Here is a 15111-nt window from a genome sequence, read left to right on the forward strand (position 1 = left end):
TGCTCAATAAATTTAGTTTTCCTCTCTTCAACTCCACTTGGAGGGGTTTTCTGCAAGGTAAGTGATCAAGTAAGTCTTCATAAAATGGGGAATGTTGCGATTGATTAGGGTCATGCGATGGGTTCTTGATTTGGACTGGCTGAGATGTGGGAGATGGCAAACGCAGTGACGTGTGAGGACTGTGAGTAGATCCTGTCCGTTGGAACAGACAGGGAGGGAGAGAACTAGAAGCTGTAAACGTCACGTTGCCTGCCTACCTGCATAATCTATCTCATTCAGTATAGTGTCAGTTCCTAAAATATATAATATTAGAAAAACAGCCTGAAATCAAGGCATCTTCTCTGATTAGATCTCTAAGGGGCAAGTTTTCCCATATTTGACTTGTATTATTGATTCATTTGCCACACTCTTTTCACTTATTCAAAGAATATCTAGCATTGCACTTAAAATCTAAGCGCTAGAATCTGAGGATGTAGGAATCAAAAGACACTGTCCCAGTTTTCAAGCAGACAGACACGTAAACAACTTAAATAAGTTCAGAGGTGACAGAGATATCTACAGCAACGCCGAGGATGAAAGAGATTTTCCCTTGGGGCAGCTCAACCCTAAATTAATTATACGAAAGTAGGCACATTTTACAGACTGTAAAATTATACGCCATGCTTAAACATTTAAAAGAAAGAAATGGAAGTTTTTTTTTCACAGTGTCAAATGCAATGCTCATTCTAACGACGCTATACAGCCAAGCCCGCAGAAAAACAGTGAGGAAGCGTGATTGAGTTCTTACTTTGTTACCGTTCTCTGAAATCGGTCTTCCACACTGTTTCCTTAAAAAGAAGCCTGTGGAAAGTATAGTCCGGGCTCTTCAAGGAACACGCAACTGGGGATACCAAGGAGAGAGCTGAACGCGGATACCGCAGTTTTCCAAGAGCTGTCTGGCCTCGCCACGTGGTAGATTTTTGGCAACTCGCCCCTCCTTCCTCAGGATTCAGAGGCGGATTCTAACGCCCTCTGGAGCCGTCCCTACTGACGTCACGAGCGCGATTCCAGTCTGTGGCCAATCACGCGGCCGGGTTCTGGGGGAAGCCCGGGGCAGCGGCGGTAGCTGGTGCGCGTGCGCGAGGTCTCCGCGTGGCTATATAAACATGGCTGGCGTGGTCGCGCAGAGGGGCCGTGCGGAGCGCGCGTAGGGGGCTTTGGGCCGCTCTGGGTTTGTAGTTTTGAAATTTCTGGCGGGGGAATCCGCCGCGCAGAGTTTTGGTGGAAGGTGGGAGCCGAAGTGACGCCCTTCCGGGAGCCGCGCAGCCGGGCTCCGCTGCATCTGGTCGCGAGGCTGAGGGGCCGGGTTGAGCCGGCGCACGTGTGAGCGCCGCTGAGGAAGCGGCGAGCGGCCGAGCAGGTGTGGCTGCCGGCGGGGCCGCGCGGACTGGAGGAAGGTCCGGGACGCCGGGGTCCCGCTGTCCAGCCGGCGCCGGTCACTGACTCGTGTGGCGGCCCCGGCGCCTCTCCCTAGCGATGCTGTGGAGCCGGAACTGCACTGGAGTCGGCTGCCGCTTGTCAAGCGTCCCCTCGCCTGTGCTCCCGAAACGGCGGCGCCTCAGCTGCCGCTGATCCACCTGGGGATGCCCGCGGGCCTCACAGAACCGGCCGGCGCCGCTCCCCCCGCCGGTGTGGGCGCCTCTGGGACCGTGACCATGGCCCCCGCCGCGGCTCTGCCCGTCCGGGTGGAGAGCACTCCGGTGGCCTTGGGCGCCGTGACTAAGGCTCCTGTCAGTGTCTGCGTGGAGTCCACGGCGTCCCAGCCGCTGCGGTCCCCCGTGGGGACCTTGGTGACTAAAGTGGCTCCTGTCAGTGCTCTTCCTAAACTCAGCAGCGGCCCTCGTCTGCCAGCTCCTCAGATTGTCGCCGTGAAAGCACCCAACACCACAACAATCCAGTTGCCTGCTAATTTTCAGCTTCCTCCAGGTATGTCGCTCACCTTTTCCGGCTTATCCCTCGGGCCGGCCAGCGGTGACACGGGAAACGTCGCAGCCCGGGATTGCGCCTTCTCGCTGGGAGTTCTAAAAAACTCAGCCAAGAGAACCTTTCATAATCTTGACTTTGCGGGGCAGTGATTTGGCGTTACAATCAAGATAGCCTCTTTGAGTCCTTACTGCATCGTTTTTCTTTTCCTATTTAAAGAGAGCATCTTTTCCCTTAAGTGACACAGGAAAAGCTGGAGCAGCATATTCAGGAGGGCCTTTGAGGCACTGGCTCTTAGGTGCGGGAAGGTAAAGAGTATCGCTAAAGTTTATTTTCAGATGGAGAAAGGATCAATTTTTGTATCCACAAGCTTAGATTACTATGTTAAAAAAAAAGTGTTTTTAAAAGGCTCTTGTGTGTTAAGACCGAAAGTGAATTTTAAATTTAAGCAAGCCTAAGTAAGTTTACTGCTTAGAAATGAATAATGTTGCTTCCCGCACAATCTTCAGATGTGTGATGATTGTAAGTAACTGAGTTAGAAGGATCCCTCTCACAGGGAGCAAATGCCAGGGTTGACAGGTCAGAGCCATGAGGTGGTTATTTGTGAAGCATTGTGTGAATGCTACCGTTAATGAGCCTGTGACTACTTTTTATACTAGAGTGTCCTCTGGGGGGCTGTTTTTCATGACTGAGACCAAGGTTTTGCTTTGTGATCATTTGCATATTGTAAATATGCAGAGTGGTGTTTGAGTTTTCTACCTTGTCTTCTTTCCTCAAATGAAAGTCACTTGGAATTTCAGTGGGGAAAAAAAGCACATGTTATCTTCTTTGGAAAAAAACTCTACTCATAATTTGATTGTTTTCTATGTATTTTGCTGAGCAGCAGTGGGCACTCTGACCCCCAAAGGTGGTAAAGAAGTGGAAGCATTTGGTTCACGTGATGTCAGTTTCCCCAAGCAAAATGAGGGTGCCTCTTTTGGAGCTAATGTTCTGTTGTAGCTGTGTTTTAGTTTTGTATTGTACACGACGTACCTACACTTAAGGCTGTGTGCACCGCTGGATACATTTTCTGCTGGTTCTAAGTTGTCATCCTACATGCACTCTTATAAAGTAGCTATGAATGTGTTTGAATGAAATTACTCCTAATTTGTTAAAAACAAAATTCCTATCTAGTCAGTGAAGTTTGTTTAGAAACAATCAAAAAAGTATTAAGAGAGAAGAACTTTCAGGAGTGGAAACTTGCTGGTAAGTGGGAACGGATCACTTATTGAGGGCGTACTGTGCTAAGCACTTTTTTTAAAAATTGAGCTACAATTGACATACAACATTATATTGCTGGGAAGTTTTCATCCATTATTATTTTTATACATTATTTATATTCTTTTGTTTGCTGGTCATAATAGATACATAGCAAATAAGGAAAAAGGTCTCTGAGGGTAAAGAATTTGCCCAATGCCAGACAAGTCATAGATGTCAGAGGGAATTTGAATTCAGGTCTGTTTAACTCTACTCTTTCCGCAACACTGTGCTTACCACTTGGTGTGTGTACAATATGCCTCCTTGCGTAGCAATGTTAAAAGGCGATTTATAGAATTTTAGAGCCTGATCTTTTTATTACACAGAGAAACACAAACTGAAACCTGCTAGAGCAAAACAGCAGCAAACCAGGACCACAGCCTAAGTATGCACTACACTAAAACTTGTTATGCTGTCGACCATGGATAAACTCCCACAAAAGAGAGGAGATGAATTGCCTTTAGGAGTTGTTATTTAGAGAGGCGGTGAGAAGGTACCTTGAAGAGCAGCTTTTGGAATTTCTGCTGAGGTGTGGCAGAAGCACATACTCATATTTGTGTTCTCACAGATGCACAATAAGATAACCGATACTTGAGGAATGACATAGAAACACTGATTAAAATAACATTTTAAAAAGGTCTTGTTCTACTTCTTTTATATACTGAGGATTAGCAGAGGATTGCTCAAGGATGCTTAAATTACATAGGAGTCAGCTCTGATTTTCCCAAGGTAATGAATACTTTAAGTATTTGATTTCTCTTTACTTCAGAATTCCCTCTGTGAACAGAACTAGTTTTAAAAAATATGCATATGCACCACAGGTTTTTCTAGGGAGCAGGAGCTGGAAACAAAAAGGGGGGCATTGTGAGGAAATGAAAGAAACTGTAGCAAAGCCCTGAAGATTATTCTGTCGAATATTTTTTGTAATCTCTTCAGTCTTCTTTTTTATGAATTTGTGGGATTTAGACCAGACTGTGGCTCTTTCCGTTTTTGGTATTCTGTGTCCCTTCTATCATGTATTTCAGAGTGATGAGTAAGGACTTGATTGCTTCTTTTATGTCATAGACTGTGCTTCATAGATTCTGCTTCTCAGTCTTACTGTACAGAAGTTTGTGAAAGTTGCTTGTGAAATGGTTCGGGTCTTTCATCAACTCCTTCATGCTGAGACATGGTATAGGTTTTGCATTTCTCAAATTCCTGTATTCGTTCCTGGATAATCTTCGTGGTTCTTGTTTCCACCCTTGCTTTATCAAGGGAATAGTACATGATCATCTGCTCCCACCGTTGTAACAGTGCTCCTGGACGTCATGAAATGAGAGGCAATTGTCTTCAGTGCTCACCATATGCGCCCTCCACTGTTTGTGTTTCTAAGGCTGTGAAGTCACTTTAACTCATATTTGAGTTAGAAAGACTCAAAGGTTGTGGACCTTAAGGCATTAATAACAACTACCACCAATAACTTTAAAGTTCATAAATTTGCTCATATTGTCTCATTTGATCCCTTTAACAGTCCTGCAAAGTAAGTGTAAGTCTCTCAGTCCACAAACATGGGATGTCTTTCCATTTATATAGATGTTTAATTTCTTTCAGCAACAGTTTGTAGTTTCCAGAGTATTGCTTTTGCACTTCTTTTGTTAAATTTATTCCTAAAGTATATTATTTTTGATGCTATTGTAAATAGAATTTTTTAAATTCCATTTATAGTTAGTCATTGGAAATGTATAGAAATACAGTTGATTTTTTTTTAATACAGTTGATCTTGTATCCTTCTTCCTAGCTGAACTCGTTTATTAATTTTAATGGCTTTTTTCGTGGATTTGTTTGGATTTTTATATAGAAGATCATAATATATGTGAATAGATAGTTTTACTTTCTATTCTGGATGCCTTTTATTTTATTTTCTTGCTTAATTGCCCTGGTTAGAACTCTCAGTATAATGTTAAATGAAAGTGGTAGTGATTATAGGCATCTTTGTCTCATTCCTCATCTCAAATGTTCTTGATCTTAGGGGAAAAGCATTTAGTCTTTCACCACTAAGTATGGTGTTCGCTGTGGGTCTTAAACCAACCTTGCATGCTGAGATAAATATCACTTGGTCATGGGGTATAACACTTTTTAAATGTTGCTGGATTCAGTTGGTAGTACTTTGTTGAGAATTTTTGCGTTGGTATACATAAGACATTTTGGTCTCTGGTTTTCGTGTGATGTCTTTGTTTGGTTTTAATATCAGGGTAATACCGACCTTACAGAATGAATTGACACGTTTCCTCTTCTGGTTTTTAGAAGAATCTGTGAAGGATTTATTTTTCCTTAAATGTTTGGTAGAATTCATCAGTGAGGCCATCTGGAACTGAGCTTATCTTGTGGATACTATTTTTGATTATTAATTCAATCTGTGTTTGTTAGAGATCTATTCAGATTGCCCATTTTCTTAAGTTAGTTTTAGTAGTTTATGTGTTTCTAAGAATTTGTCCATTTCATATTATTTATCCAATTTATTGGTTTATGATAGGTCATAGTATTCTATTATAATCCTTCTTTCTGTAAGATTAGTGGTCATATCCCCTCTTTCATTCCTAATTTTAGCAAATTGAGCCTTCTCTCCTTTTCTCTTAGTTAATCTAGGTAAAGATTTGTCAATTTTGTTGGTCTGTTCAGAGACCAACTTTTGTTTTGATTTTTCTCAGTAGTTTTTCTATTCTCTATCGTATTGACCCCTGCTCTAATCTTTATTAATTTTCTTTCGTCTGCTTGCTATAGTTTTTATTTTGCTTTTTTCCCCAATGTCTTAAGATAGAAGGTTAAGTTATTAATTCAAATAATCCTTCTTTTATTTTATTTTTTTGAAATGCAAACATAATAATGTCTCTCCTACTTGAAATCCTTCAGGGCTTCCCACATCTCCTCAGATCTTTTTTTTTAATATATATATATATAAATTTATTTATTTATTTATTTATTTTTGGCTGTGTTGGGTCTTCATTGCTGCGTGTGGGCTTTCTCTAGTTGCGGCGAGCAGGGGCTACTCTTTGTTGTGGTGCGTGGGCTTCTCATTGTGGTGGCTTCTTTTGTTGCAGAGCATGAGCTCTAGGCGTGCGGGCTGCAGTAGTTGTGGCTTGTGGGCTCTAGAGCGCAGGCTCAGTAGTTGTGGCGCATGGGCTTAGTTGCCCCGCGGCATGTAGCATCTTCCCGGACCAGGGCTTGAACCTGCGTTCCTTGCATTGGTAGGCCGATTCTTAACCACTGTGCTACCAGGGAAGCCCTAATCCTTCTTTTAAAATAGAGTGATTTACAACAACAGTTGACCTGTGTACAACACAGGTTTGAACTGCACAGGTCCACTTATACTCAGATTTTTTTCAATAAGTGCATACTGTGCTACTACGTGAGCTGCAATCAGTTGAATCTGTGGATGCGGAACTTCAGATATGGAGGGCCAACTGTAAAGATACATGCAGATTTTCAACGGAACAGGGGTGTGGGGCATCAGTACCTCCAACTCCCACATTGTTCAGGGTCAGCTGTATAAATTTCCCTTAAACACTACTTTAGCTGCATCACATAAATTTGGGTATGTTGTGTCTTCATTTTCATTCATCTCAAAGTATAGTCCAGTTTCCCTTGTGATTTCTTAATTGACCAACTGGCTACTTAGGAGTAATTAATTTCTATATATTTGTGAGTTCCCCTAATTTCTTTTTGTTACTGATTTCTAATTTCATTCCATTGTAGTTGGAGACCACACGTTGTATGATTTCAGTCCTTTTAAATTTATTTAAACTTGTTTTATATCCTAGCATGTAGTCTATCCTGAGACTGTTCCACGTACACTTAAGAAGAATGCTGTTGTTGGGTGGAGTATACTATTGATGTGTTTTAGGTATGGTTGGTTTATATTGCTGTTCAAGATTTCCTAGTTGATCTTCTACCTAGACATCTATCTTTCATTGAAAGTAGAGTGTTGAGGTCCCCCAAGTATTATTGTTGAATTCTCTATTTTTTTCCTTCGTTTATGTCAACATTTCTTCATATATTTTGGGCTTTGTTGTTTGGTGCATATATGTTTATAATTGTTAAATCTTCCTGATCCATTGGCTGTTTTATCGATTATAAAGTACCACTCTTTATCTCCAGTAACACATTATGTTTTACTCTATTGTCTGATATTAGTATGGCCACTCCAGTTTTCTTATGGTTGCTGTTGGATGATGTCTTTTCTGTCCTTTTACTTTGACCTTTTTAGTGTCTTTGAGTCTAAAGTGTGTCTTCTGTAGGCAGCATATAGTAGAATCCTATTTTATAATTGGGTCTGACACTTTTTGCCTTTTGATTGGATTATTTAATCCATTCACATTTAATGTTACTGATATAGTTGGGTTTAGGCCTGCCATTTACTTTTGTTTCTATATATTTTGTCTTTTTTGTTCTTCCTCTGTTCCCTCTTTCCTTTGCATTAAGTGAATATTTTCTAGTGCAACATTTTAATTCCTTTATAATATTTTTTAAGAATATATATATTTTTAGTGATTGCTCTTACAATATGCATCTTATTAAAATTTACTTCACATTTATATTAACTTGTTTCAGTGAGATGTAGAAACACTTTTCCTATTTAGCTCATTTTCCTCTTTTTTATTTTTGTGCTATTATTGCTCTACATATTGCATCTAGATATGTTACAAACCCAACAATACCTTGTTACAATTATTACCTTATGTAATTATATGTCTTTTAAAGATGCTGACAGAAGAAAAGATCACAAGGATATATTTGTAGCATTTGTTTTATTCCTTCTTATTTACCATTCCTAGTTTTCTTCATTTGTTCCTGTAGATTCCAGTTACCATCTGAAGTCATTTCCTTAGTGCAGTACAACTTTGCTCCTGACCACTTTCTTTGTGTTATTGTTCACAAATACGTTACATTTCTAATATGTTATAGGTTCAAGAATACAATTATGTATATTGTTCTATATAGTTGTTTTTTAAACCCATTAAGATAAAGCAGTAATATGCATATAAATTATATAATTAACTTTACCAGTGCCCTTTTCATGTGAATTTGAGTTACTTTCTGGAGTCTCTTGTTTTCAGCCTGAAGAACTTCATTTAGTATTTCCTGTCTGGTTTGTCTGCTAGCACTCAGTCCTCTAAGGAGGATGTCTTTTTTTTTTTTTTTTTAAGTTTTTATTGGGGCATATTTGATTTACAATGTTGTGTTAGTTTCAGGTGTACAGCAAAGTGAATCTGTTTTACATATACATATATCCACTCTTTTTTTAGATTCTTTTCCCATATAGGCCATTACAGAGTATTGAGTAGAGTTCCCTGTGCTATACAGTAGGTTCTTATTAGTTATCTATTTTATATATAGTAGTGAGTATATGTCAATCCCAGTCTAGGATGTCTTTATTTTGTCTCCTTTTTTGACAGATATTTTCAGGGAATATCTGATTGTTGGTTGATAGTTGGTTTTTTTTGTTTTTTGTTTTTTCCCCAGCAAGTGGAATGTGTCATACCCCTGCTGTCTGGCCTCCATTGTTTCTAATGAGAAGTTAGCTGTTAATCCTATTAATGCAGTACTCTTGTACATTTTTCTCCTGGTGTTCTCAAGATTTTCTTTTTGTACATTTTTTATCATGTTGTGTCTTGGTGTGGGTCTCTTTGCATTTATCTTACTTAGAGTTTGTTGAGCTACTTGGATGTTTAGATTATTTTTCATCAAATTTGGGAAATTGTCAGCCATTATTTCTTTGAATATTTTTTCTGTTCCTATCTCTCTCTCTCTCTCTCTTTCTCTGCCCCCCACCCCCCTCCTTCCCCTCCCTCCCCCGCTCTTTCTGGTACTCACATTATGCCTATGTTGGTGTGCCTATCATTGTCCTGCGTTTCTATGAAGCTCTGTTCATTTTTCTTGAAATGCTTTTTTCTCTCAGTTCTTTGGATTGCATAATCTCTATTGAACTATCTTCAAGTTCACTGACTTATCTTCTGTTCATTCAAGTCTGCTGTTAAGCCTCTCTAGTGAAATTTTTATTTCAGTTATTGTACTTTTTTTTTTTTTTTTTGCTGTATGAGGGCCTCTCACTGTTGTGGCCTCTCCCGTCGCGGAGCACAGGCTCCGGATGCGCAGGCTCAGCGGCCATGGCTTAGGGGCCTAGCTGCTCCGCGGACTGTGGGATCCTCCCGGACCGGGGCACGAACCCGTGTCCCCTGCATTGGCAGGCAGATTCTCAACCACTGCACTACCAGGGAAGCCCCAAAACTAATATATTATAGCAAGTCTAGATACTGGTCTTTACTTCCCTGAGTGGGTTATTGTTGTTTGTTTGTTTGTTTATTTTTTTAAATGGCTGTGTTATTTTAGTGAAGTCTGTTTTCCTCACAGGGTACAGCTTTGGGCATAAGCACAGCCACCCTGGGATGACAGTGGTTTTAGCAGGGCTCTTTTTGACTGTTTCTTACTCTGATCTCTCTGTTAAGCTTTCTGCTTCAGCTGGTGTCACGCCTAACTGTTAGGCTCCACTCACTGCCAGCCAGTTACCCTCTTGTTTTCAACAGTGCCCTAGAGCCTAGTCTGATTCAATTAAATGTGGACTCCTTTACAAGGGGTAGTTTTTGAGGTCATTGCTTGAGGTTCTGACCCCCAGAAGGGCCCTTCTTAGTTGTTTCTTTATCTTGTTCTCTCTTGTAAACTGGAGATATGCCTGTGACTTAGCTTATATCTGTCATGAAGATACCAGAAACCTTTTAATTGTTCTGTTGTACTTGAGAGTGACCTTAGCCTTGACCTTTCCCACACTCTGTTGGAAATAAAGTCAGTTTCTTTTGGGAGATGTTTGGAGCAAGTACCCAGGGCTGTGGCATGTTTCTTTCTGAGTGATATCCATGTTTTAGAAGTGGGGTACTGGGCATGGGTGGTAGCCTCTGGTCTTTCTGCTTACCTCTTCCAGTGTGGAACCTCCACCCTATGAAAGAACTGGGGTGAGGGTGATTGGGCCCCAAGTATTCTCTGAGCCATCCCTGGGGTAGAGCCTTCCCTTTCTGAGTAGGGATGGGTGAAACAAGAAGCCTGGAAACTCTTGGATGCACTTATTTAAAATTTGTTCTCTTCTGTATGCAAGTTGGGGTGGCAGAGATGGGAAATGCTAGTGGCCTGCTTCTCCCAGGGAGATACCATAGCCCTCAACTGGGAGTTTGGGGAAGAGGGAGGCCTTGTGTTGTCCACAATGCCTGAACTGAGAAAGGAGAGGGAGTGGGTCATGGTTCAGATGCCACAGATTCTTGCTGTTCTGAGTTTTAGTAGATTCTCTTTAATAATTGTCTAGTCATTTTCTGTATGCCTTAGGGCATTCCCAAAGACTTTAAATGGTTGTTTTTTAAAATAATTTTCACGTTATGCTTGTTTTGCTGGGGAGTGGCTTTATTGAGCTTTTCATGCTGCCATTCCAGAAATGGAACTCCAGCTATGAATATTCTTGTTTATACCTCCTACTTACATGGACAACAATCTCTTTACATTAGAAATACTGGGTTAGAGGGTATGCAAATTGGAACCAGTTTGGCACAACAGTGTAGAGTTGAACAAAGCAGTTGTACCAAATTACACTATCAGCCTAAAGATGTTGAGAGTTTTTGTTGCTGCACATCTCTCTAACACTTAATATTGTCACTGGACTTCTTAATTTTTTTCTGTCTAGGTAGATATAAAGTGATATCTCACTGTGGTCTTAATTTACCTTTCCCTGTCACTGGTATCTGTGTTTCTTTTTTGCATTTTGGATATTTGTTCCTTGAATACACGTGAACTAAAATTTTCTCCAATTTTTTCTTTTTTAGTTTTATTTATTTTTTAAAATTTATTTATTTTTGGCTGTGTTGTGTGTTTGTTGCTGCACAGGGGCTTTCTCTAGTCGCTGTGAGCAGGGCCTACTCTTCATCGCGGTGCGTGGGCTTCTCATTGTGGTGGCTTCTCATTGCAGAGGACAGGCTCTAGGCACGTGGGCTCAGTAGTGTGGTGCACGGGCTTAGTTGCTCCACGGCATGTGGGATCTTCCTGGACTGGGGATCGAACCTGTGTCCCCTGCCTTGGCAGGTGGATTTTTAACCACTGCACCACCAGGGAAGTCCCCAAATTTTCTCCAATTTTGTGGTTTGTCTTTTTACCTGATGATATCTTTTGCTGAACAAAAGTTTTTGAAATATAGTTGTGGGCTTCCCTGGTGGCGCAGTGGTTGAGAGCCTGCCTGCCAACGCAGGGGACACAGGTTCGTGCCCCAGTCCGGGAAGATCCCACATGCCGTGGAGCAGCTGGGCCCGTGAGCCATGGCCGCTGGGCCTGCGCATCCAGAGCCTGTGCTCCGCAACGGGGAGAGGCCACAGCAGTGAGAGGCCCGCGTACCGCAAAAACAAACAAAAAAATAAATAAAATAAAATAAAATATAGTTGTATGTATCAAACTTTACTTATTTAAGAAATTTTTCCCTATCCCCGTTCAGAATGACAGTTTTCTACGTTGTCTAAAAGTTTAAAAGTTTTTACTTTTTATCCTTGTATCCTTAATGCCCTTGGTTTTTTGTGTATGGTGTGAAACTTTTCATCTTTTCCATTAGTTAATTGAACAAGCCCTATTTATTGAATAGTATCTCTTTTTCTCACTGATCTGCAGTGCTTTTAGAAAAATTTGATATGACGTATCTGTGGGCTATTTGGGGTCTATTTGGGGGTTTTCTATTCTACTCCATTGGTCAGTTTGTGTAGTCTTGTGCTGTTACCATACCGTCTTACTATAGCATTATAAATAGTTTGATGTCATGAGGAAAAGTGTTTTGCCTTCTTCAGGAGTATCTTGTTCATATGTTTAGACTTTTAATATTTTAAATAGCTTTGAGTGACAACATTTTTTCCATATTATGTATCTTAATTAGTAGACATGGAATTCAGTATGTACTAACTAATCATTTATTCAGAACATTTTATAGCACTGAAAGAAGTGGGAGAACAATATGTGTTGATAATACTTCATTTATTAGCTCACATTTTGTTTTCTTTTAACTATAGGAACAGTGTTAATCAAAAGTAACAGTGGTCAGTTGATGTTGGTATCTCCTCAGCAAGCTGTAACAAGAACCGAGACCACAAGTAACATAACTTCAAGGCCAGCTGTACCAACGAATACTCAAACAGTCAAAATCTGTACAATGCAGGTAATGTACATTAAAGTTTTTTTCATCCTCCTCAGTTTTCCAGCAGTTATCTTCATATAAATGTGTATATATTTGCCAGTAAAAATAATAGAAGAGATGGTTCTGCTCAACTTTTTGAATTAAACTACTTTCTTTGAATATGTTCATTTAATCTAGGTGTTTGGTTTTGTCGTTTGGCAAAACTAATAAGTTAATCTTTGTACTCAAAGATTTTCTTGTTCTCAGGGGGATGTTCAAAGGGCTATGTGCATCTCTAAACGGGAAGAAAATAGCCATTCTGCTTCAACTTTAATTTGTGGTAAAACATTAACACTACAATTTATAGTATTCTTTTTTATCCATATCGTATAGGAATTACCTTTAAAAAATTAGAAATCTGCTGTAATATTTCGTTAACTTGGTGTTGTTAGAAGATGATTTATTTTACATACGTGATCATCTTTCTAGGTAACTAAAGCTTATCCTGTGTGTGCCAGAGTTAAAAAAAAATATTTTTATGAGCATCTTTCTTTGGTTAAACAGAAAATGTGGAATGTAGTATAGTATTTTCTTGATGAAGCAGGCTCACCCTAATAAAAAGTTTCATTGTATTCTGTGGTAATATCATTTTTTGCCAGTTTCCCCCTACCCACTTTCTCATAATTTGATATAGATTCCCAGCCAGTCATTTTCTCTATTTCTATATCTGTCAATGATAGCTGCTCCTTCCCTTTCTTGTTTGCTATGGGTTGAGGAGATAGGTTAGCAGACTTTTGTTTATAATCATATATTAAATAAGAATCTAAGGGGGAGGGGCAAGATAGAGGTAGAAGATTAAGAGATACAAACTACTATATATAAAATAAATCAGCTACAAGGATATATTGTACAACACAGGGAATATAGACAATCTTTTAAAATAACTATAAATGGAGTATAACCTTTAAGAATTGTGAATTGACATGTTGTAAACCTGAAACTTATATAATACTGTACATCAACTATACTTCAATAAAGAAAAATGATAATTATGTGATATGATATAGATGTTAGCTAATGTTATGGTGGGAATCACACTGCAATATATAAATATATCAAATCACATTGTACACCTTAAATTTACGCAATGTTATATGTCAATTATATCACAAAAAATATAGTTTAATTAAAGTTATTTTTAAAAAAAGACTAAAAGGATACCAGCAATAGAAATGACCAAAAAAAAATAAGTATCTGTATGTTTTCTGTGTGAGCCAAAGAGTAAAATTCAATATTTTAATGCAGAAATACTGTGATATTTATCTGTTTAATCAGTTGCCTCTTTAGGAATAAGAAATGAGTGTCAACTGGCTAATTGACGAGTTAGGTTAATAGTAGAAAATATGCATAAATTCATGAGGTTATAAAACCGGTTATAACAAAGAAGTTTGCTGTGGTAAAGTGTTTTGATGTTTGCCATAGTACCGATTCATTTTAAATTACTAATGCTGATGACTCTGTACTATCTCCCCCTCCCCCCCAAGAATTCTAGTTCACAGTTAATCAAGAAGGTGGCAGTGGCACCTGTTAAACAACTGGCACAAATAGGAACTACTGTGGTAACCACTGTTCCGAAGCCTTCCCCAGTGCAAGTAAGTTGTGACTTGTGGCCATGTGCGCACTGGTTATTTTCTCATCTTTCGTTATTATTTATTGCTAGCTATTTCCTGAAGAGAGCAATTCAGTGATATATGAGGACACTTATTAAACTGGGAACTGTTGGAAGTATGGGAAACACAAGATGAACATGGTGTATATTCTTGGAATATCAGATTTATTCAAATGTGTTAAATTAATACAAATGCATCTAATGTTTATGTGTCACAGTGTCTAGAAGCAGGTGCTGGAACAGAATTTTGGTGTATGGGATATTTATTAGGGATTGATAACTGTGGAAGGGAAGGAGAGTAAGAGTTTGAACTAGATGCAGGTCCAATAAAGCCTCAGCCGACCTGATGGAGAGCTTTGGAGCAAGTGTGGCCCGTCAGAGTTGTCCCACTGTGTGCCAACGTGGTTGGATGAGCCATAATTTCCCCCCTGTCATCAGTCATGGGATGTGAACTCTCCAGGGAGAGTTGTGCTCATGGGCAGGTAATTCTCTGTAGCTGAAGCAGACTCTGAAGGAGCTGACAATTGTCGTCTGTCTGAATAGCATTCCCAACAACTAGGATAACACAAATCTCTTTGTGATGGTGTATCACAGTCTACTTGAATTGCTGGGATGTACTTCCTCATATGCATTGGAAACCAGCTCTCCTTGGATTTCTATAGGTTTCTTCCCTGGAGAAGCAAAGGAGAGGAGGTTAGTAGGATGAACTACACTCCCCACTGCTGCAGCTGACTACCATCTAGTCCCCACTGCTGCAGCTGATACCATCTAGATTCCTCCCACACTCAACTACCAACTCTTCTGGGTCTTAACTGGTAGTGTGATCAGACTTTTATCCCTGACAGATTCAAGGTCCAAATTGCCACAGTCCTTTGAGGCAAGAGTTGTGTCACTTGTCCATTTATCATCACAATTGGACAAGGATATACCAAGAGGCACTTAAGTGGATCACCTGGATTCACTGCATAAACTCCTCTTGGCCTTCATTGTGTAAAAGCTACCCTACCTATTCCAGTTGTCA

General features: G+C 39.9%; 1 protein-coding gene across 3 annotated transcripts in view; it reads left to right on the forward strand.

The window, feature by feature from the left end:
• Window positions 1-1622: 1622 nt before the first annotated feature.
• Window positions 1623-15111, forward strand: part of TAF4B (TATA-box binding protein associated factor 4b) — a gene marked incomplete at both ends in the record, with an annotated part of 121926 nt that continues 108437 nt past the window's right edge. For all 3 annotated transcript variants that reach the window (XM_079717377.1, XM_079717378.1, XM_079717379.1), the window contains 3 exons: window positions 1623-1965; window positions 12318-12463; window positions 13966-14073. In XM_079717377.1, the coding sequence (XP_079573503.1) occupies window positions 1623-1965; window positions 12318-12463; window positions 13966-14073 (597 nt within the window). The remainder of the gene's footprint in view (window positions 1966-12317; window positions 12464-13965; window positions 14074-15111) is intronic.

Source organism: Hyperoodon ampullatus (assembly GCF_949752795.1).
Source record: "Hyperoodon ampullatus genome assembly, chromosome: 13".
NCBI lineage: Eukaryota > Metazoa > Chordata > Mammalia > Artiodactyla > Ziphiidae > Hyperoodon > Hyperoodon ampullatus.